The sequence below is a fragment of the Anastrepha obliqua genome, chromosome 1 (genome assembly GCF_027943255.1).
Source record: "Anastrepha obliqua isolate idAnaObli1 chromosome 1, idAnaObli1_1.0, whole genome shotgun sequence".
Taxonomy (NCBI): domain Eukaryota; kingdom Metazoa; phylum Arthropoda; class Insecta; order Diptera; family Tephritidae; genus Anastrepha; species Anastrepha obliqua.
In genome coordinates this window covers 117,523,711-117,548,405 of record NC_072892.1, presented here as the reverse complement: position 1 = coordinate 117,548,405, position 24,695 = coordinate 117,523,711, and the positions used below count along the sequence as shown (strand labels likewise).

The following is a 24,695-nucleotide window of genomic DNA, read 5'->3' as shown; positions in this document are numbered from 1 at the left end:
CTAGTGCTGCCCCACTGCTACTTATAAATATGCAAGTGCTTATGTATGTGCATGTAGATAGGCACTTCTGTGTCTATAATCAGCAATCGACATGCAGGAAAGCAATAAATATAAAATTAAGCGCTTTCGAGTAGCGAGTGGCGGCTGCGGGCATAAACACGCTCGCTACTATGAGTGAGTTGTTGCGGGTCAGCAGCAACATCAAAAGTGCGCACAGCTGGTGAAGGTGTAACTACGAAAAGCACAAAAATATCTGGGTATGCACGTAAGAAAAAAATATTTATATAAAATGTTATTTGCGGTAGCACAAAGTAACTGCCATACTGGCATACTCGCTACACATACAAAAAAAAGAAACAAAATGTTAAGCAAATATGAATAAATGACTTTGTGAGTGACAGCTAATGCTGCACTTTGACAGCTGAAAACATGATAAATCACCTGCGACGCTACGCTCAAGTGACTGTGTGACATTATGACCAACAGAGTGAGAAGTAAGCGTTTTCTGGTATGGATATGTAAGACAGTGTGCTATGGATAGTGCGTGTAGTAGTTAACGGTAAATATGTGCTACTTCCGAGTAAAAAAAAATAATAATAATAAAAAAATAGATACAAAATACACACATATATACCCTCATACACATATACATATATGACTGATATTGTATGTTGTTTAAGTTATCCATGGAAGCCTGGGAAATTTTGTTTGGTGGGAAATAAGCTAATTTTTTGCTATAGTTATGAACATGAATTCATTTTTGTTTTACAAGTAAAAGTTTGTTAGTCTACATACATCACATATTTGCATATCTAATTATCGGGTTTTTAATGACCGAATACGTAAAGCTATAGCGCGATAAAATAACAATAAAACGGCGGTAGTTAACTTAGTGTCGTCAACCATCAACTCCTACGCCAAATGAGATAAGGCAAATGAAAAATGAAAGGCCAGTCGATTAGAGTTAAGGGTATGTTGCGCCGAATGAAAAGAAGGTTGCTTCTCCAACTGAAGAAATTATCGCGAAATAAGACTTCTTAATATTGCTTATTAGTTACTATCGAGTGTGTTTTTTGTGAAATACTTAAGTTCACCGTCAATATTTGCCGACTTGAAAGCCAATTTCGATGACTGTTGCGCAATATTAGCAATTCTGTGAGCACTGGAAGAATTCTTACGAAGCGGTTCATACCAAACAATGGTTTAGATCTATCGTGTGACATTTTAATTTGATTCTGGAAAATATTTTCCACCAAAGTTGCTTAAAAATTAGTATTGTATTTTTATAAAAGCTTCTACATTGGTTTTTTTTCAAAATAACAAAGTTAGTTTATCTCGTATCATAAATTGGAAGCTCATTTTTGGATCAAAGGCTACGTAAATAAGCAGAATTGTCGATTTTGGAGTGAACATCAGCCAGAAGAATTGCGAGAGCTACCAATGTATCCAGAAAAGGTCACAGTTTGGTGTGGTTTATGGGCTGGAGGTATCATTGGACCATACTTCTTCAAAGATGCTGCGGATCGTAACATAACTGTGAATAGTGAGCGCTACCTTGAAATGATATCCTACTTTTTTTTTGCCCAAAATGCAAGAGCATGACTGGCCTGACATGTGGTTTCAGCAAGACGGTGCCACATGCCACACAGCATGCGTAACAATGGACTTGTTGAGAGGCAAGTTCGGTGAACATTTTATTTCACGTTCGGGACCTGTCAATTGGCCACCCAAATCGTGCGATATAACGTCTTTAGATTATTTTTTGTGGGGCTATGTTAAAGCTATTCAAGCAAGCCTGCTTTAATTAATCCATTGGAAGACAACATTAAAGCATTTATATGTGAGATGCCGGCCGAAACATTGGAAAGAGTATGCCAAAATTGGACTAAGCGGATGGACCATTTGAAGCGCAGTCGCGGTCAATATTTGCATGAAATACTCTTCAAACATTAAATTATATGGACCGTGCTATTGGTTTAAATACAAATTTCATGCATTTTTCTAAATTTTACCTGTGTTTTTTTGAAAAACTTTCCTATAACTCTTAAAAAATCACCCTTAATATTTTTCGAACTGGCGTACACGATAACTCGAAAAGTTATTGACCGATCTCCCTGAAATGTTGCACACATTATGATATAACTTTCTATGTGAACTTACAATTTTTCGAAAATTGTTTGAAAAAATTATTTTTTCGAAGCAAAAATTGTAGGAAAATTCGCCCTAAAATTCATTTTTTTAAGCATTTTATTCCGTGAATTTTTTTTTTTTCATTTTGTAATTTATATAGAAATTATGACATTAATAAACAAAAATTGTTGAGTTTTTTTTGTATTCAGGTCACTGACGCCGATGCTAGAATGCCCGCCGATTGAGTGTACATCCGCCATTTTAAATGATTAAAATAAAAAAAAAAAAATGTTATATTATTTTAATGTATAAATAAACTGTATGCCAATTTTGAAAAAAATATATTGACTTCTTCATTTTAAATAATTTTAATGAAAATCAGGGAAAATATGGACGTACAGGTATCTGCCTATAAGACCACATTTCCGTAAAACTGCTTCTGCTTCACCCAACGATAAGTTCGGCTTTGTGACAAATAAATCAGTTTTCTTCGACGAAGTCCTCAACGTTTTTAGCTTCGTTAAACCATCGCACCCATTTATTTATGAACGCTTTCGTCTTCTTATAAAATTGCACATACAGGTGATATTTTTGGACCTTTTGTGTGTGTACCTAGAAATACTGCTCCAAATCGTTTTTCATATGCGGAACTCATATTTTAAAATCAACGTAGGTTTTCTAAATTTCTCACAAAACTAACAAATTGTACAACGCGTATTGCGAAAAACATACACCTGTTTAGTAATATTTAAATATACACCTGTTTAGTAGCATTTAAATGTTTTTTATAACGTAACTCTAAGTTTGAATTTTGCGCTTAAGCTTCTATTAAACAGAGTGTAAGGTCATCGCTCCACGAGCAAATTCCAATTTCTTCATCATACCAGTCCGATTCTATCGGGTATAAGCTTCCGATATGTCAGTCCTTATAATGTTCGAGAGCAAGATTCTGTTATTAGATTCTATTACTGGATTTTTTTATTAGATTCTGCTATTACGTTTTACGACGAGTTTAACCTAGCTTAGCGATTTGAGATGCAGCAGCATCATTTTGTGTGAATAAACACATACTCGCACATACCCAACTCTGACTCTATTAGGTATCAGGCACTCGCTGGTGGAGAAAGGGCACTTCTTTGAATTGAACGTCTGCAACGCTGAATGACTTCACTGCATAGGCTAGGCTTATAGTGCTAACCAGGCAGAAAAAACGTTCAGTGGCCATACTGAAGAACTCTAAACGTGACGGTCATAAGGCAAATATAATAATAGAGTACCTTTCAGTATTGCCTTCAGAAGCTTCATATTCCTTTATAGTATATTTTGAGAGCTTCAGTAAATTCTCTGTGTTGGTCAAAGTTAACGCGATCAAATAAATTGAAGAAAAGGAAAATCCAAAAGGTCAATTTTTAAATTTTCAGTTATTGACTCATCCGTCTAACAGGTATTACAAATACTCTGAAGAAGAGGAATAACTATGTTTTCTATAGCAACCACAAAATTATCACCGAAGGCCCTAGTAGCCAGTGTGATAGTTTAGTTAGGGTTATATTGTATATATCCCCTATAAATAATAATAATAATAATTTCTAACCCTTGAAATACTAGTTCATCCGCGTAACAGGTAATCACATATACGTAACAGGTATGCACCCAAATATTTGCGTTACTTAATCTCGTTTTGCACCTTTTTATAAAACATGGTTTTGATGGGTAATGCGATTTCCTGGTGTTGATTCCTCCAATTCACATAACCTACTTCCCTGCTTTCTTATCTCCCTTTGCTAGAATTTGCATATGAATATGAAGAGGTTTGCGTTCCAAAAGAACTTCAACAGACGCTGTTAAATAAGTTATCGGAGCTGCTGTTAGGTCTAATTTCTGTTATATGCAATTCCATACTAGCCCTCTTGTATTTAACATTTAATATAATACTTAATTTTTTTAATAAAATTTCCTTTATTTTACAGACTATTTCTATTCACTGCGGCCATACTAGCGCCATATTTCACAACACATGCACAATTTCACCACTTTGGTGAACATCTCAACACACATTTGGGCAGCGAATGCGCTCTTGTACTCTCAGGACCTGGACGCTCATCTGTCTACGATTATAATGTTAATCTCTTTCGTGGCACAATGTAAGTTTGAAATTAAATTAAAAGTTATTGGTTGTAAAATAAATACTCTAAAATCATAGATGGATTATAAATTAAGAAAATCGTTAAGCAATGTATACCTAAATTAAATATTAAAGGTTAGAAGTTAAAAACTAGAGATGAAAAATTTCGAAATTATTAGTTGATATATATAAATAAAGTGGTACGAGTAGAACCGTAGTACCAGTCGAAATGAAAGTCAACGATTGTTTACTTTTGGGTGATGTGTAGTGCATGTTGGATGAAGATCATGGATTGATGTGCGTTTTTTATGTGCTTACATTTATAAGAGTTTTTTATGACCAAGCAGTGAAAGTTTGATAATTTAAAAAATACTTAATATTTTTGAAATATTTTTTTTATATTCTCAGCGAATTTGTTATGCATTATTATTTATTATTTTTTAGTGCGTGAAATCCTTTGCTATAATATTGAAAAACCAATTTCAGCATTGATTAAATCTGATTTACCTTAGAGTGCCAATGAATCATTTAGCTCCAATACCTTTTCGATGAATTTTCTGTGAGAAACTACACCACTAGACTCGGCATTTAAAAGTTTGCCGTTTGGTGCCGGCATCAAAGTGTACACCACACATTGTCCACACGTTACGTAAAAGCAACAGCAACATAGCAAAAATGGCTTTTGAATGGAAACCACACGAGAAAAGAGATCGTTGTCACTCAAGAGAACGTGTTGCGTGAGAACGGTATGCACTGAAAGCGAGCAATTCGGTTCTCAGAGTCTAATTAGAAACTATGCGTATGATAGAAGCCGTTGGGAGATACTAGTTTCAGCGCTATGCTCCAATTAAGAGTGGCGCATCTTCTGAATTATACAAGAAATTTCCCTTGCGAGGGACCCACTTGGATAAATATTTAAAATTTGTCCGTGGTGTTACCACAATGGCGGAGGGGAGGGGAAAAGGGGAAGGGAAGTAACCAGACAGGAGGAATAAAGGAAGAAGGGCCTTTGGATTAGAGGATGATGACTAACAGTGGCAATTTACGTTCGTATCAACCGCGTCAAGCTTCTAATGAATTTCATCGGATGTGTGAGATTTAAGCGCGCAATATCCGCACGAGAGGGGCTGAGATGATTTCATCTCGTCATCCAAACCGCTTCTGCAGAAAAGACTTGAAACAATCCCAAGCCTCACCGCACGGACATCTAACAGACCATGTCCGGTAAGGATACTTACCAAATTTAGGGGCTGCGGGGCTGTTAGTCTCAGAAGTTACCTTGAATGCCCTGATCTACCTGTGGTCAAAAGCATCTCGCGACTTTGCAAGTTTGCACACTAGCGCACCCCAATCCTCTAATTTTGCTATGAAACCGTCTCCGGGGTCCTCTGTCTAGCCAGCTCATCAGGCCAGCAGTTTCTCTCTATGCCGCTATGACCGGGTACCCAATTGAGCATAATATCGAAGTATTCGGATGCTATCGAGAGAGAAGTCAGGCCGACTAATCCCCGATTAATTCGAACGCGCAAATATAGAGCCCAAGGCCAAAATTTCCGCTTGGCTGTCGTAGTAGGTATTTACATATTTAACAGTAATTACAGAAGTAAACAACCACATCCCCTGCTTCCTTAATTGCGGGAACTTCGCCTTAGAAAACACTATAGTGATCCGGAAGCCTAAATTTGAGCTTGCTCGGGAGCTTCTCGCATACTCCACCATCAACTCTCGAATACTCCACCATCAACTCTTCCGTCCAACACCGAGCCATCCGTAAAAATGTTTACCCTGCCCTCTCTCCAAATGTTACTCCTCGCGGACTCTTCGTTCCGCTCGGACCTAGCGAGAATTTGACTCGTAGCAACGCTTAGTTCTTGTTAAAATTTGGTGAAAATAACAAAAAAAAAAAACAATGCTTCCTATGCTATGACTAACATAATTTATGCTGTTGAAGAAAATTGCATTGATGCTGGAGTTGTTAAAATATTTCGAGTTGGTATACATACCAAATGCTTGAGTACCTACAGAAAAATCACTAAAAAATCGGCTTGTTTGTGAAGAGTGTGCAGCCAAACTTGCTGAGGACTACAATCGCAGAGAAATATTTATGTATGTACCTAGAAGTGCTTACAAGTGTACCGCTGCCTCACAAGTACTCTGTATATACCAACATGTGCCGTTTTGGCATTCGATTGCAGCATTGCAGCTGAATTCTGCACACACTCGTAGCCAACAGTGCAACAATCCTAATAAACACTTATTTACAGGTATGCTGTTCACGCCTTATTTGCTGTACGACAAGAATCGCTGTCAATTGCATTGCCGCCAGCAACTAATGTCAGCAACATTGTTAAATATCTATTGTCACCTGCTACGAATCGGCAAGAGGTGCCCTATGAAAGGTTCGACATTGACATTAGCATGGAATTATTAGAGGATTTGAAAATAGTTGCAAATGAGCAAAGCTCACTGAGAGATGGGTTTGGCGATACTCGTAATATCAAATGAAGCGATTGAAATCTTTCATGCTTACGAGAAATTAGCTAAATTTGCATTGAAATTGTAGGTACGAGTATGATTACTAAAATTTTTGGTGACTGTTTTGCAAGTTTAACCTCACTTTTTTTATTTTTGAATGCTTTGCACAGACAAGGTGGCGCAAAATTTGTCATCCTGTCCGTAATTTTTGCGAATGGCGTCGTACGTTAATCATATTTGACATTTGTAAACTAAGCAGCTGTTATATGCAACAATAAGCACTCAAAATAAAAAGTAAAAAAGTTATTCAAAGTACAATTGGGGGATTTTGTGCCACCTTGTATTTATATACAACTGCTCGTTCTGCTAAAAGGCTTTCAAATTTTTAAATATTTTGAGATAATAAGCGATCTTCATTCAGTACGTAAAAATTTAGTCAAATAATACAAAGAAAGTGAATTTTCAACTAAAATTTGCTCTCAAATTTGCTGAGACGTGGCAAAAAAAGTGAATTTTTTACTAAAATTTGTTCTCAAAAAAAGTCAGATATGACAAGAAAATGAGTTTTCAACTAAAATTAGTTCCCACAAATTCAGACATGACAAGGAAAGAGAATTTTAAATAAAAATTTGTTCTAAAAATATTAGACATGGTAAGGAAAGTGGGCTTTCAACTAAAATTTGCTCTCGAAAAAATTCGGAAATGATTAGAAACGTGAATTTTCAACTAAAATTTCCTCTCGATAAAATTTTCAACTAAAATTTGTTCTCAAAAAATTTCAGATATGGCAAAGAGTCTGAATTTTCATCTAAAAGTTGTTCTAACAAACTTCACTTTCCCACGTGACGATCTGAAAAATAGTTCCCTCTTGAACTCTCCTTCCTCTACATTTACGGCAATGAATTTCTAAAATAAGACTTGCATACTCTGATCGCAGTTATCAGAAAGCGAAAAAAATTTGAGAGTTACTTTCAATTTGCTGGCGTTGCAAGTCTAAGTTACCTTTATTCCGGAAAGCGCTATCAAACTACTGGAGTCTTAGCGTGTGGCGTTCTTGGTGAATTTATGTGGAATATTAGAAAAATATTATTAATTTATCTATTTATTTATTTCCTTACTAAGCTTATGAAATAATAATTTCCTACAGCCAATTTAACAATTATGCTTAACCAAGGGCATCGAATTCTTCTGGAATGCTGCGATCACCGCTTAGGCGGTTTTGGCCGAGTTTAACAAAGCGCGCTAGTCATTTCTTGAAGCCAAGTTCTTCTCCACTTGATCTTTCCAACGCAGAAGAGGCCTTCTTCTAGCACTGCTACTACCAGCTGCTCGATACTTTCTTTCAGAGCCGGAGCGTTTATATTCATTCGGACGACAAGACCCGCCCTACGAAGTTGCTGGATCTTTATTCGCTGCGCTATATCTATGTCGTCATAAGACTCATACAGCTTATTGTTCTATTGGCTACGATCCTCATCGTCGCTAACGGCCCAAAAATCTTGCGTAGAATCTTTCTCGCAAACACTCCAGGGAGCCCCTCATCGGATGTTGCCATCGTCCAAGCTTCAGCGCCATACGGTAGGACGGGTATGATGAGAGTCTTGTAGAGTGTGAGTTTTGTTCGTCGAGAGAGGACTTTACTACTCAATTGCCTACTTAGTCCGGACTAGCACTTGTTGAAAAGAAGGATTCTCCACCTTAGATAGATGGACCTTCTTCCGCGTGGTACAAAAACAAGGGAACTACGAAGAACTTCTAAAATATCAATTTGTTTGCCGAGTGAGGATTTTATTCCATAATAGACCACTTGTCAGAAGCAGAACTTGCTCGTTTTGGGTTCTTAGCAATTCCGTCGGAGCTTACGATTAACTTCGTGCTACATAACTATTTTAGTTTTGAGTTTTTGACAAATTCCGAAATCGAGGAATCTTATTTTCTTGCTGTGGAAGACGCTTTTAAATTCGGAAAAGATAAGATGGTTACAGACTCTTTTCCGGAATCAATATTTCGCCCATGTTTTTATCTTAAATTTTCAACTTATTTATCATGTGACTGCAATGCTCACCGGTGGCCAAAATGGCGTTTTCCGAAGAATTTTCAATGAAAAATTAGTCAAATTTACATCAGCCTCTTCAAAATCCTCACAAAACTGTCATCTTCTGCGAATGCAGTGGCTTCTCTACGATCATATGCGGCAGTTTTGCTTGCTAACATAGCCTCTGAGATGAAAATGTGTTTTGCCAGAAAGGATGCTTTTGATTTCTTTTCAAAAATGCACCATTTGTGCTAGACCTTTGTCTGTGAAATAAGTTTGCAATATTTCGCAACTCTGTTCAAGTGTAAGGCGATTCATTTCGTGCCGCGTGTGCTACTGGCTTTCAGTCAAAATTTGTTGCGGGAAGGAGATCTCAAATAGCACATAGAAGTGTGGCCTTCAGAATTGAACATGGGTGGCCGTTCTTATTGCTATAAGTTTTCGGTAGCAAATTCTCTCTCCTCTAATCGCAGCGCGTCTTTATGGTCAGAGTCTTCTTATACCGCGGCGATGTGGTGTTCCTTGACTTGTTACATCAGATGTTTTTATCGGACTCGCCAAAGTTTAAATTCTTCGGCCGCAATCACCTCGTTTGATTTTTAGTGCCACATACAATTTACCAGCTCTAAATAAACTAAGATACATAAAAAATGACAAATCTCCAAAATTTCGCAATGAGTGTGAATAGACTAAATACATAAATTGCAAAATGTGATGATAAATATACTTTTTGATTGCCAGCGAATGCACGGATTCATGAAAAAGTAGAATACACACATGGCACTAAAATTCCTTCAGACATAAAAATATATTGCGCCAATTTCGCCTGCATTGCATGAATACCGCCAACGGCAGCCACTCATTGACAGAATCATTTACATAGTGTAATGAACGCTCGAATGGCAATAAAACGTGTAACAAACAAATTTTCTGCTTGATTTTGCATGCTATTAAAACAAATGGAGCGACTGCAATGAAAAGCAAAACAATCGAAAAACGAAATAAAACCAACTGCTGATGTGCAGGGGTACAGCAAACTTGGTTAATGTTGGCAATCGCAATGTGAGTAGAGATGAGACGTGCCGACGTGTAGACGAATAAAATTAAATGATTTCCTTGGAATACATAAATATGTTTATAGATATATGAACTGCCATAACACGGTCACAAATAGAAATATGTACTTATATGGATGTATGTACACCTATGTGCACAATAATAGCAGCGCGACATATTGCATGGATTTAATTAAAAAAAATGTGTTTTTAAATTATAAAAATATAGTATATGCTACAAAAAAAACCATAATTTTTTTATTTAAGAATAATATAGTACAAGTTAATACCCTTATAGGTCAGGTTAGGTTATACTGGATAGCCGATGCCACGTAGAAACCGTTTGGTCCAAAGCGATACCAGATCAGAGTCCTTTATTAGCAAAAATATGCATCACTCAAGATACGCGTACTGTTCGCGAATTTTAGGAGTTGCTCAAACTCCAGTACAGCGATAAATTCCAGCCTTTCACAACTGAGAGCACCCAGGTGACATAGTATAGTTTTCGAGAGTGCCGGACAGTACTTTATCAGATGCTCCAGGTTTGTTTCTTTTGTACTCGACTCATTACATTTTCTGCAAGCATCGTTAGGAGTTAGATTTAGCTTGCAAGCATGCGCTGCAACTAGGCGGTGCCTTCTTATTGCACCAACTATAGTTCTACAGTTCCTTTTATCGAACGATATAACCGACTTTGAATACCTGTCATCATATGCGTGTTTACAAATGATTCTGGCAACTTTGCAATTGCTTCAACTAAGCCATCTGCCTTACACCTTTCTTTACAGTTGCTACTCTAGTTCTCTATGAATTGTGCGCAGGGGCTTAAGTACCTGTCATATCTGATCCCCTGCAAGTCTCGAGCCTTCTTTATAACTTTTTGATGCTTAGTTCCTCAAAATATATTCCAATGCCAACCATTTTTGATCCATCAGTAAATATATTGATGGGGGTACTTCTCAGAACTAAACCTTTGCGCGATCCATCGTCTTCGATAACAGTCTTAAGCGGCTTTCCAAAACACGTAATGGGAATCATAATGTCTAAATTGACCGAATATTCTTATAGCGCAGCACTGTTATTTTAATGTACTTAGCAATAAATATAAGCTAACAAAATTTTTTTTGATTATTTTTTAATACTGACGGAGTGAGCATTTTTCACATTTCTAATTTTGTCATCCAACTGGGTCGGAAGGTTTTGTGCGTTTAAGCCTACGCACTGTGGCATTCAGAGCTCTCAGGTTCACAACTTCAGAGTTGCAGTTGTTTTAGCCCGTCTGCATACAAGCGTGCATGTTTTTTATGACATCATGTATTGTTTCTATCGCCAGATCTCTATGTAGGTCTGAGTTTCTTATATAGCATGGCGCCTTTACGCATTGTCTTAGCACTTTTTTCTGGAAGCGTTGGATAACATCGATGTTTTGTACATTATGTAGCCCCAGAGCTGAATCCCATACGTCCACATGGGCTTCAGTACTTACTTGTATAAAAGCAGCTTTTTTTATGTCCAGAGCATTGAACGTTCTCCGAGGAGCCAACTCATCTGTCGAAATTTAAGTTCTAGGGGTTGCCTTTTCTTCTTTACGTGCTCTCTCCATCTTAATTTAGCGTCTAGCGTCATGCCTAGATGCTTTGCTGTATTAGTCTAAGGTATTTCAGATCGGGCAATGTAGAGTATGTGATGCGTTACCGTTTTAAGTGTAAAATCCCTCTACATATATTGTCTTGTGTTATTAAGCTTAAGATGCCACTTTGTTGTTCAACTATGAAAACTATAAGTTGCAAAGCAAGTTCTGATTCTACAGCAGTAGATCCGTGTCGTTTGCAAACGTTGCGATGCAGCGGAACGAGCAAAGGTTTAAGCACACTGCCCTGTGGTACTCCAACGCTTTTAGATGCCAATTTAGAGTAGCAGTCTTCTTTTTTTATGTAATGTATGATTGTAAAATAACGTTCGTTTAAGTAGGATTGTATAAAGTTACAATATTGTTCATAGGTTAGCCTTTCATTTATTTAATGAGCCTTCATGCTAAACTTTATGGAAGACCTTAGGTATATAAGTATCTAAAAGCACTGCTGAGCAGATTTTATTTTTTTCAGAAATTTTTTTCAGAAGCTTTCACTATAATGCTTACGATCCTGTGCACTTACTTGATCTATAGTTGAATGGCTTTTTCGAACCCCTAACTGATGAAATAGAATCAAATTTCGTTGCTCAATAATTGGCATAGTTTATATAATACAAATGTTTTCTAGTATCATACTTTGAGCAGCATAGATATAGCTATAGGAAGAGATATTTATGCATAAATATGAAGTGACGAAAAAACTCGTTCGGATGGCGCTGGTCTATCACTGCTTTGAAGTTGGCAAACTATTGAGTTTGTTGTTAGTTCTGATTGAAAAAAAAAAATGTATACAAAACTGAAATCACTGATCCATGTGATAAGTCCTTCTTGGAGTTATCACACTATGACCCTTTGATAGTTCAATACCACGGATTTTATCGATATTTTTTCGAACATGAATTTATAATATAATATTCGCTAACTTTTTTATATTGCATTACGGTAGCTTCTTTAATAAGTCTGCGGTTATTAGCTCAAAGCTAAATTAATATTTTGGCTTAGGATTTTTATTAGGATTTCAACTTCGAATGGCGCAGAAGACACGATGTTGCAGACTTGAAATTTCAAACTTTTTAATCAGATTTTTTAGAAAAATTTCGAGTAGGCTGTTTTATAGCGCAATGAATTCTGACATAGAAAAGTCGCTCAAAAATCGCCTTGAGTTTTGACAATGTTTTTTGGTAGCGGTCTTGTGAATTTTCTCTATATAAAATAAAACCATTAATAAAAAAAAAAAATGCCAAAAATCAATGCTAATTTGGAACTGCTTTCACTGGCTCGATTTTGGTACGAAAAATCTTCTGGCTTAGAGAGCTCAACAAAATAGGAAATGCGTATGATCTAAATGGGGTGACATGGAAAAAAGGAGAAAAGAAATGAGAGAAGAAAGTGGAATCAGAAATGCGAATAATGTTGAGTATCATTAAACCAACCAACAAAATAATTAAAAAAAAATGTAGCAAAGTGTTATGAGCAGTACTGACAAGATATATACGCTTTTAGATCATAATATAGGACATAATTACTTTAGAGAAGATTTGAATAGGCACATAACTTCGTTGATTTTTAAAGCTAGAAATGGGTGCATTATGGCAAACGAGCTGTATAAGAAAAACTTCTCCATCTATGACCTAAATGAAATTGAAACAATCCAACATTCCATTTTTTAAGGAAATGCCCCTTATCAAAATTTTATCGACTCGCAGATTTTGGGAAACACTTTCTAGTCCTATCTGAAATTGTACTAGTTCTGAACGGTATCGATGATCCACATTGGAGAAATCTTATGAGCTTTGTTACTGGTGCTTTACGATGCAGGCATTTTTTATAGATGAATAGTATTGATATTTTTTCCGTCAAACGATTGAATAAGTCAATGCTGTATGTTCATTATCAATGTACTTACATAAAATGTATTTTTTGTAATTTGTTTTTATAAGTTATATAATTAGTAAACATGAACTTCTAGCTATCTAAACTGGCACAAAATTATACTGAAATTTAATTGGCTACAAAACTGCATACCCAGAATTTTTCTAAGTAAAATTTTTTTAATTTTGTTAAATTTTGTACAAAGTTTGAAGCTTTTTGTAGTAGTATAAACCGTATTTTTATAAAAATATATAAAAAAATTCAATAAAAAGTAAATAAATAGTCACAAAAATGCAACATGTCGCGCTGCATTTATTGCCAACACAGGTGTATGTTTGTATGTATGCAGAAGCATTACAATATTACTGCTTTGTAGATCGCTTGCTAATGATGCGATCAGCTTTGCAATTCATGTCGATGAGACGGTCTCATACTGTCACACTCAGTCGTTGGTTGCACTCGTTGCTGTGAATAATTGCGAGCATATCCAAACATAGATGATGGCACGGTGAGCCCGCAGCTAACAACCACATGTTGCTACTTGCATACATATGTGTATACACCTATTAACACATCTATATGAAAGCATACTTGTATGATTTTGTGTGCAGGTGAAGCAGCGGATGCGCATATTGCATCATCATTTGAAGCAGCAGCAGCGTTCACCCACTGCCGCGCAAGTGAGCGACGAGTCATATGACCAAACGGCAAATGCAGCTGGTACAGCGCTCTAATGGCTTTTTGGTAAACAAGTGACTGTTGTGGTTTGCCACAAATTCGTCGCCGTACAAATGAACAACTTATAATACACACGTACATACATGCACAGAAATGAGTGAATGCCCTGGTAGGATTAGGCTACGTTGTTTGCAAAATTTTTCTGAATTTATGAAAAGGAAAATTTTAATAGCGTTATGGGCAAGTGCACAAATAAAAAATAAATTTTTAAATTTGCAAGATTAAGTAAAAAAATGTAAAAGAAAAAAGGGAAAATTGCTTGTCCCAAGAACCCATACTGTTACCTCGTGTTCGATAGTGTCTTTAAACTCTTTTTTATAATTTATTTATTTAACTGTGTATTTTCTGTAGTAATTTAAGAACATATTAGCTCTAAATGGTCTGTAAAGATTATAATTACAACTAGATACAAATGACGCTTCTAAGACTTCTTAATGCATCATCTACACTTATGGTTTCACCATGGCTTTTAATGGTTTGTCTAGTATCAGACCATTAGCCGTGTAATGAATCGGTTTGTTTACGGTAAAACTAAGAATGCGCCAGTGATATATGTATGAAGAAAACATAACACAATGTCACTTCTTTGCTATTTGAGAAACGACCGAAGTTCCCTTGCAATTTTGTTTTTTACCATAGTTAGCGGCCAAACCTAGTAATATTATATATGATTCTTGATCTACATCCAGGCAAAAAATGTTGTAAAATAAATCGATCTACAGGTTGTAACGAGAGAGTGTTAAATCACATCCAAAGGATAAATCTGTTAAATTAAAATATAAATAAATAAGAGGTTTAACAGTTTTATGTTACTGGTTCGCACACACTTATCAAGAAAATGCTATGCTAATTAACACAATGCCGATTATATCAACTGTCATTTCGGGTAGTAATTAACAGAATAGGTCTATTGACTTAGTAGAGAATTTAGCAGGTATTTTTGTTAAAATAAATGGTCAATTTAGAGGTATCGGATTTGAAATAAAACAACAAAAATTCAAATTGATTGGGCAATCTTTATCATTTTTGTGTAGAACCATTTATGACATTTATTTAATTTCTGAAACCCATAGACCGCACCAAACGGTTGATCATAGTCAATAGATGTACTTGAATGGTTTCGGGTTGCTCTTCAGACCAAGTACGGCCATTAAGCCAAAAATGGACCTCATCGCTAAACAAAATTCGGGCCCCAAATGCGGTTCTTCGGCGAGTTTTTCAAGAGCCCAACGACTGAAATTATGATGCTTTTGGAAGATCAGCTGCCTTCAAATTTTGGACTAGCTGTATTTGATACACTTTCAAGCCAATATCTTTGTGTAAAATTGCCAAAACAGTGTCAGAAGATAGGCCAAGTTGTTGAGTTCGGCACCGACTCGATTCTACATCGTCATCGGAAAGCCTCTCTCATTTACAGCCGGAATATTCTTCCGGCTGTACGTAGTATAATCGGTCGAGTAACATTCAGTAATGTAAAATTATTCTCAATTTTGACGATGGTTTGCCGAATAGTGCATTCGGAAGGACGCTTATGTTCACCATAAGTTGGCCTGAGCGCGCGATGAACACTTTTTAAAGAGCGTCGATTTTCGTATAAAGAATTGTACGATTTGTAAACGTTATTGAGGCGTAGGTTGTTCCATGATAAAATGCCAATGAATACTGAAAAAAATATCCATTTTGTTTGACGGTAGTCTCGCACGATCTGTTTAAAAAAATCTTATTGGAAAAAGTACCTCTAATCTGATCACCCTTTGCGAACAGATTTCAGTTAATCCAACGATTTTTGATCCTAACTATAGAGAACTGTATATATTACTGTTGTTATTTTTCTGACTGTAGGATATCGCGGTATAAAATTTGCAGTATTTGCTAACAGAACTAACTAAGTTTGGAGTTGACTAACTCATATGTCTATTCTTGCGTTCCCTGAATTGAAATTCAGTAGTTTCTAGAATCAGAGATTATACACAAAACGAAGGTAAGTCAACTTTCGCTACTTTTGCGATTTCTTCATCCAAGAAGATTAACTCACACCTCACAAAATCGTGGCGCAACCGTCTCTCAAGTTGGCAATAAAATTGGCTAAGTAACTTATTTCAACGTAACTAGTTTTTGACCCCTTGCCAGTTTGACGCACAGAATCTTACGACTTGTGAAATCTAAAAAATTCACTTTTACAGCAGTAATCGATTGTAGAAGCAGTACTCAGCTGAAGCCCGACACTGCCGCAACACTTAACTTTAAACTAGTCCATTTCCCTACAGAGTAGATGCGCTTTTGGAAGCAATAATTGGTTCATATACATAATTTGCTTCAATTTGTTGCTAATAAGTACGTACGTGAAGCTGCCGCAAGCAATTACTGTCCACCAGAAAACCAGAGCAATAGCAAACTGTCATAAAATGGAGTGATAAATTTTTGTAACTCGAACATAAAAGCGATCATTAAATTGATGTATTCGAAATGTCATTGCCAGCATAGTGTCCGGCGGCTTAAACGTCAACGCAATTAACATCAGCACTACGACACGTTTTTCCAAAAATTAGTTGCATAAATCTGCATTCAGAGCAAAAAGTGTTCGGGGTTTATCAATAAAACGAAATCGCTTAACATTTTCATTGACATTTATTGTATTCGTTTCAAAGTGATCTCCAAGGTAGGCAGTCCACATATTCCAATGCTTCCACTGATCTTGGTGAGTGTTTTTATTATAGGCTGATTAAAATCAATTTTTTTAAATTGCCACAGTGGCTTAGTCGCTTAAGTGGGAAATTCTGCATACCTTTGGGGCTGGAGTTTCTGTCTAAAAATAGTGAGGCAACTAGCATTTGGTAACTACGTACTTTATAAAAATATATTGGCACTAACCTTCTGACTGCGGGTCTTTTCTATATTTTTTCCAAAACTTGCGCTGTCCATTTGATTGATGTTGCCGCAAACTCCAGGTGTTGTGAAAAGAAATACTGAAGCTACTTATTAAAAATTTGTATGCAATAGTTAATGCAGGTATTTTGATGCCGCTGGCGATCAGCCAATAAGCTTTACAAATTCGAGCATTGGCTCATACATTTCCGATTACAACTCCCTTGTATTAAATGTATTTGGCCGCCTTAACGATTTTTACTTTCACCCTATATTCATATTATATTTTGTATGAATTATTCCCTTTGTATTTATAATTATGTATTTTTTAATCCACTTTATCAATACACATTTCACTTTCTGAAGTACTCCAATTGCAAATCGATCTCGTTAGATGACTTATGACTACATTCACTTACTAATATGGCTTATGAGGTAAATATGTATATATGTAATTGTATGAACTGTATGTTTCTATGCAGATAATGGGTATTTCATTCACTGTATTACTTATCGAAATCGCCTACACTTTGTGGCTTACCGCCAACTAAATGGGCGTAGATTTTTTGCGCTGAATCACCAGCGAAATCGCCTTAAGCTTCATTGCTGGTAGTTACCTATTTTATTGTTGAAAAGTGAAAGGTTTCACTTCCTGTGCTGCGGTGAGATTTGATCTTTTACTTAGAGCAGAGGAAGCGGGAATAGTCTGTTTTGGCCAATTAATTAGCAACAAATGAAAAATTACAAATTTTAGCCGGGGTTTGCAGCGAACCAATTAACCACTTTTTTCAGTTTGTTAAAGCAGGAACATCAGTCAGGTTATTCACCCATACTGAGATAAATGCCAAAACCAAGTAATGAGTTCTTTATAATTTTGGGCAAACGGCCGCCACGCAGTCTACGTTTTTTCGTCCTCTAAGCGCTCCTTTAAAACCATAAAAAAAGGATTTTTCGTATCGTTTGTATGTGTATAAATGTATGTATATATTTTCAAGGTGGCGGAAAATTAATCATTCACATATTGTATCCAATTGGCGTTTACACTTTTTAATGGTTGTTTGGCCGAGCTCCTACTCCAATTTATGGTGTGCGTCTTGATTTTTTTGATTTTTCCTTTTTCACTCCTCGCGTTAGCATAGGGCCTCGATAAGGCTCTACCATAGTACACGGTTATGTGCTGTTGTTTTTACACCATCCCATGAGATATCGGCATCTGCTAGTTCGCGCAACATCGACCTTCTCCAAGTGTTTTTTGGTCATCCGTGACCTGGCTTCCTTGCGGGTTCCAGTCCAGTGCCATTCTCGTGAAGCTATCTGGTGGTTTTCTCAACGTCTGATCTATCCATCCCCACTTTGTGCGTTTAATTTGACTAAGGATAGGTTCCTCATTCGTTAATCTCCACAGTGTGGCGTTACTAAAGGTGGCCAGAATTTTCTGCAGATGATGCGGAGGCATTTGTTGATGAAGGATTCTAGCCACTGTGCGATGGAAAACATGCCTAAGTTTTGCTTCCGTAGAATAATACGGACTTCATGCATGAGCCGAATATTCATAGTTTAGTGCGTCTGGAGATTTGTGAACTCCTCCATACTGTGTGCATTCGCCCGAATGTCGTCCTTGTTTTGTTTAGTCTGTAATTGACATCTTCATCTGGTCCACCATCTGCCGCGATGATGCAGCCGAGCTAGTAGTAGCTTTCGACGAATTCCACCGGGCATCCGTCAACCAATATCTTGCATTATTGTAGTTAGCTCTCATGGCCTTGGTCTGGGCGATGTTGACCTCCAGTCCGAGAGAGCGTGGCAGTGCGACTAGTTTGTCCGCCTTTGCTTGCATGTCAGAGTGCTTGTGAGAGAGCAGGCAGATGTCATCAGCGAAGTTCCGGTCCTCTAGATGTGAACCTCCATACGATGCCTTTTTTGTGCAGGGTCAGTTTCAAGGACGATGGCGAGGAGAAATAGCGAGAGGGGGCAACCTTGCTTTACGCCTGCGTTGATAGTGAATGGATCGCTGATATCGCCTTTGTGAAGCACTGCCAGTTCGAAATTCCCGTAGAGAGCTTTGGTGAGGCGGATTATCTTGGTAGGAACTCCCGTTTCACTCAGTGCCAGCCATATTGCGTATTGTTTGATAGTGTCGAACGCCTTCTTAAGGTCTACGAATAGCATGTAGAGCGGGGAGCGCCACTCAACTGATGGTTCTTCTATAATCCGAAGTGTGTTGGCTTGGTCAACACAGCTTCGACGAGAGCGAAAACCAGCTTGCTCGTCTCTTAAGGAGCGTTCGATATCGCTGAGCCTGCGTCTTGATAGCTTTCCATTATAGTCCACATATAGGCCTGCAGTTTTCAGCAATGCCGTAGAGCCTTTGGCAAAACCTGGGGTCTGAAACCTGCTGTGGTCCTATGGACATACACATCACTTATCAGACCAATCATCCCTTACGCTTCTGTGGTCTGGTGGCGACGGAGCATGGTTAAGTCCACAATCCGGGAACTAATATATACAGGTTGCAAAGAAGTGTATGTTTATGCATCACGGGTGCCATGAGTACAACCTCTGGTGATGCCTTAAATGCTATGCTTGATTTGCTCCCCCTGGATCTTAAGATAGTTTTTTATAAGGTGCTTTCTTTCAAGACAGAGGTAGGTTTGCCATTGTCTGCCGAGGGGCGATCACTGTCAAAAAAAATTTTTCTTAATTTCGGTACTTCATGCGCGGAGATTCAAACCTACGTACTCTAAATGATAGCGACGCACTAATCCATTCGGCTACGGCGACCATAGGTCGATGTACCACCTTTTTAAAATGACATTTGTTGAGAAAACGAACTGTATGCTTTGTGGGTTGGCTGAGGAAACTCTAGCACGTATCTTATGTGATAGCTCAAAGATATATTTATAAGTCACAGACTCACAGATCTTTTGGATCGACTAAAAATCTTAATCCACTAAAACCCTAAACTTCTAAAGATTGAATTCTAAAGAATTTTTGGAACTCGCCACTCTGCAAATGCTGAGTCGTCACAATAATAATAATAACATTTTAACAAAATAGTATTTAATGAAAATGCGAAATTTACTTTCTGTTTTAAATACTATACTATTTGAGAGAAAACCAGAGTGCGGCTATTTTAAAACTGTTTTTCAACAAGAAAAATTTTGTATTTGAGGTGGATATGTCATATCTCTTCGACTGCTAAGCCACCCTCGGAACAATATATGGACACGCTACGAATATTGTATTTCGATTGAGCAATTCGTAAACTCCTAGAACGATAGAGCTTATTTGACCGACCGTTCATTCATGGACGTTTCAACACGACTCGGCAGGGTCTCACAAAGCTGGAGTGAACCAAAAAAGGGTAAAAAACGACGCTCCGAACTTCATAATATCCACACAATGGCTCTCAAATTCACCAGACGCGGATCCGATGGATTATTCTCGTTGGGCCATTTTGGGGAGCAAGGTCCGAACTAAAAGAGATTTTGTCCGCGAGTGGGCCACAATACCTGCAAGTCACATTCGGGCAGTTTGCGATTCGTTTCTGGACCGTCTCAAGGTCATAGTCAAGGCAAAAGTGGTCACATCGAGCAAAAGTAATTTTATTTTTAATTTTGTATTATTTTTACTTTGAATTGAATAAAAGTAATTTTCCAAACTAAATTTATGGCCTTCGAGGGCCGGACCCTGTATATGAAAATCATACTCTGATTCAACGATGTACCAAAATACTTATAAAGCAGGTGTTTAAAAGTAAAAATATTAATAAAAAGTTGGGACAGTAAATAATATTTAAAAAATTAAAGGATGAAGTGTATTTTAGTGAAATTATGGATTTTCTTAAGACCTATGGTACTAAGCTCTAGAAGGTAACATCAGATGATCGAAAAATAAACCACCTTCATTACAGCAGGAGAGACGTTTTTTTATCTCATTTAAAAACTTTGAAAAGTTCGAATAACATTTACTAATTTCCATAGCGAATGTGACGATCTAAATTTCTTACCGTGCATACTTTTGTATTTTTTGGAAATGTTCCTTATGCAAACGACTTTTCGACAGCAGCTTACGGATGCATCCGCATGCATATACAAGTGCACTAACCTCACCGAAACAGTCTAAATTGCTTGCGTATTTTCTCCTCCGCTAAGTAACCGGCGCAGAGTAGTTGCCAAGTACCACAAAGTCACATGACGCACTTGCAATGCGTGCTTTTATTTATATCTTATGACTTACCAAAACAAAAAATAAAAACTAAAAAAAAAAACAAATCACAAAAACGCAGTTTTAGTTCCAGACTAGTTTTCCTAGTTTGCGCAGCAGCTACCACAAATGAAAGTGCGAGTGCGCAACTGCAGCATCCAGCCGAAAGGAGGACCAGCCAGTCGCCAAAAATTCACTGACCAATCGAATTGTATAAAAGGAAAACCGTAACTAAGCAACAATTTACAATGTAGAAAAAAAGTGATGCAGCGAAATTGGAAGTTACAATTGAAATGTGGTTGGCACGCAACAACCAAGTGGTGAAGTGGTTGCGCGCGTGATGTGGCAACATTTCAGCGCACGCGCCCGCCTGCTATGCACTCGTTGTTGGACGACCTACCCAACTGATTACTGCCAAAACAAGTCAACTCAGTTGGATGGCCGTCGGTTTGCGTGTTTGACTGTGCATGCGCCTGCCTATCAGTCTGGCTGTGTTCGGGCATTGCTGGCACTTGTATTGGTGTTGCCCGTCGCGTTGATGCTGCAACACTTTCGCATGCAGTTGCAACAGCAACTTTGAAATTCGAAGCATGAAGACGTATTCCTCGCTTGGCGTGCCGTGCGCTGCAATAGCGATTCAGGAAGTTTTCGGCATAGGTATTAATTTCAGTATCTTGGCTTTGAATGCTGGTCAGCTGATTACTAACTAAAGTTTTTGCTCTAAACACAACTATTTTGTATTTTCGCTGGCGCTTCTTTTTGTGAAATTTTATTATATTAGAGGGGTATTTCGGTGACACATTAGCACAGTGGATAGATTTGGGTGATTATAAATCGCTTGGTCTTAAAAATAAAAACCAAATCTCATCTCTGTTTTTTAATAATTCACAACGATGACTACATACCGTATATGAAGGTGTATTGTACATATATACATACATATATTTACATACACATGTAGTTCTATCGGGGGGAAAAAGCAGTATTGACACTATTTATTTCGCGGTTGCCATAGCCGAGTAGGCTTGGGTCTCACTAACACTCGGTTGAACCCGGTTTCGATGTTTGCTGTGCAATGAAACTCGATAAAAATTTTTTTCTGGCAGTCTGCGGTAGCTATAGGTTGCTCCCGAGTGCATTTTTAGCATGAAAGTGGTTTTCATGAAATACGTCTAGCATTAAAGATGGCATAGAAGTTAAGCAATTGGCTTAAGCAAAACCATATAATCGAAAAAAATGACACAAGCAATCTGAAATACTATCCTAACTTTGCGAGTGTAGCAGATATTGTGAAATAAAATTTTCCACGCAATTAAAATTCCATTGAGGATTAGCATCGAAGACCGAATGTTCATTCACCCTTTAGGATGTTTGGCCGAGCTTCACCGCCAATTTGTGGTATGCGTTTTAATGCTTTTTCACTTATGGAGGTACCTAAAGTTTTCAGCGTCTTCTGAACGACAGATGATTGTAGTTTAGTTGTTTTTTAGCCATTCTTGTTTTACTCGAGCTTTGTGAGACGGTGCCGAGTCCTGTTAAAACGTCCATGGTCTGCCACCGAAATCCCGAAATGTTTGTCTGCTCACGGCTTCAAGACAACTTTCAAAATACGTTCCCGATAATATTTCGCATTTTCGCATTTAACTTGACGCTAGGCTGGATGAAAACGATTGCAGAGCGCCCATCTGCGGTTAAACCGCCCCAAACCATTACCTGTGACGAGCGCTGTCTCCTGGTAGCCAATCGATGACTCAAATTCTCGTATGAACGGTCGGTCAAATAAACACTATTGTTTTAGTAGTTTACGAATTGCTCAATTTGAAAATTTTCTCTTTCGCTATTTAAGTCTGACTTGTAGCTGCTTTGGTGTGAGATTTGGATCTTGATTTTCTTTTTTCGCGGTTACTCTCGGCAAAATGCTTCCGCGCGCTTGTAAACAATCCTCTGGACTGTCATTAAGCCAACTAAGAGACAGTTGATGCCCGTGCGTCGTACGTCAATCAGATTTGTCACCTGTGAACTAGACAGCTGCAGTATACAACTAAAATGAAGACTTCCATCACTCAAAATCATATATTTTATTTAGTAAAAAAGTTATTCAAAAGGCTCTTCATACGATTTCTGATATTAGATTTTGAATTTAATATCATTACAAGGTATAAGAACAGCAAAAGTCTTTATTTATATTAAATGTGCTAACAAGTGCAATTTGATTGTATTGATACAAGTATCCGCAGAAGATTACTTTTATAATATTTGTTAGTCAATGGCCATTTTGGCATGTTTCATGCGCAGTTGAGCAAATTCAATTATGCTATGGATGCAAACATTGCACGGACCCTAAATGAACTTACTAATGTCACAGATTTCAGATTTCAGATTCTTACTTTTTATTTTGCGAAAGCAAAGGGAAAGAATAACCGTTAGAAAACAATTTTCATTTTCCAAATTTCCTTTATTGCACTTTGAAAGGATTTTTTGAATTTTATAACAAAAAACCGTTGAACAAATATTCCACGTTTGAATGCGAAATCACAAATTTACTTTAAGAAAAATGATAAAACAAACAGAGATAACCTTATAGAGGAATTATAGAGGCACAAATCGTAGTTTTTTAGGCTGAGTTCGCTATGGCTTACCAAAAATATGGCAATAAATAATTAAGAAATCTGTGATGGTTTTGAGGATTTTCGATTTGGGATTTTGAGTTTGGGGATTATGGTTTTTAGGATATTTTGTTTTAAATGGGAATCTGTGTTTGGAAAATTTGTTTTCGGGAATTTCGTTGCTCTACCCATTCGATGGCCTTGCAACTGAAACCAAACCTTGACTAGTCTCTATACCAGGAGGATTAAAAAAATGTATTAAATAGGTCTTTCTTTGATATCTACTGGCTGCCAGAGTGTATACAAATAAATATCTATAAAAACTTGCATACTTCGCAAAGCATTATTATTAATATTATTAAGCCACTGCGCACTGTGACCAAAATTTTAGCTCATTCTGGGGTTTATTATTTATATGGAGGCATGGCAGTACCAACAAGGTGGTGTAGTCATTTTCTGTATAGTTCAGGACATTTACAAAGGAATTCTTCTGAATTTTGAATGTCCATTTCACAGAATCGACAGCTACGGCCGCAGAGAGATCAAGTTGTTTTCAGTGGCATTTCAGGCTACAGTGGTCTATAAAGTAACCAGTTAGAAATTTTAAGTCTATTCTGCTGAGTAAAAGTAATATAGCTTATAAGAAATTCCTCTGCTCGGTGTTAGGAATTGTTTGGCTTGTCGCTGACCGATAGCATTTCGCTCAACGAACTTCTTCTCCTCCCACTTTTCGAAAATGCAATATAAATACACCCTGTTTAAGATGGAAACTACCACAATATAACCTAAGCTAACCATTTTGGCAGCGAAAAAAAGTTATTTCTTACGCAGTATGCTAAAAATAAGTTTTACTAAAACAGAATGCTTAGGAAAAAATCTGAGCAGGGCGTAACAGCGGCAACCGGTGAAGTGTGAATCCCCCTATTACAACAATTGGTTAGCAAGAAAAGTCATT

The 24,695-nt window shown here is 37.3% G+C and overlaps 1 protein-coding gene across 1 annotated transcript in view; it reads left to right on the top strand.

The window, feature by feature from the left end:
* The window catches only part of LOC129235829 (peroxidase), a 129,472-nt gene that overhangs the window by 66,781 nt on the left and 37,996 nt on the right, over nt 1-24,695 (top strand). The window contains exon 2 of the mRNA XM_054869873.1: nt 4,101-4,274. Within this exon, the coding sequence (XP_054725848.1) occupies nt 4,101-4,274 (174 nt within the window). The remainder of the gene's footprint in view (nt 1-4,100; nt 4,275-24,695) is intronic.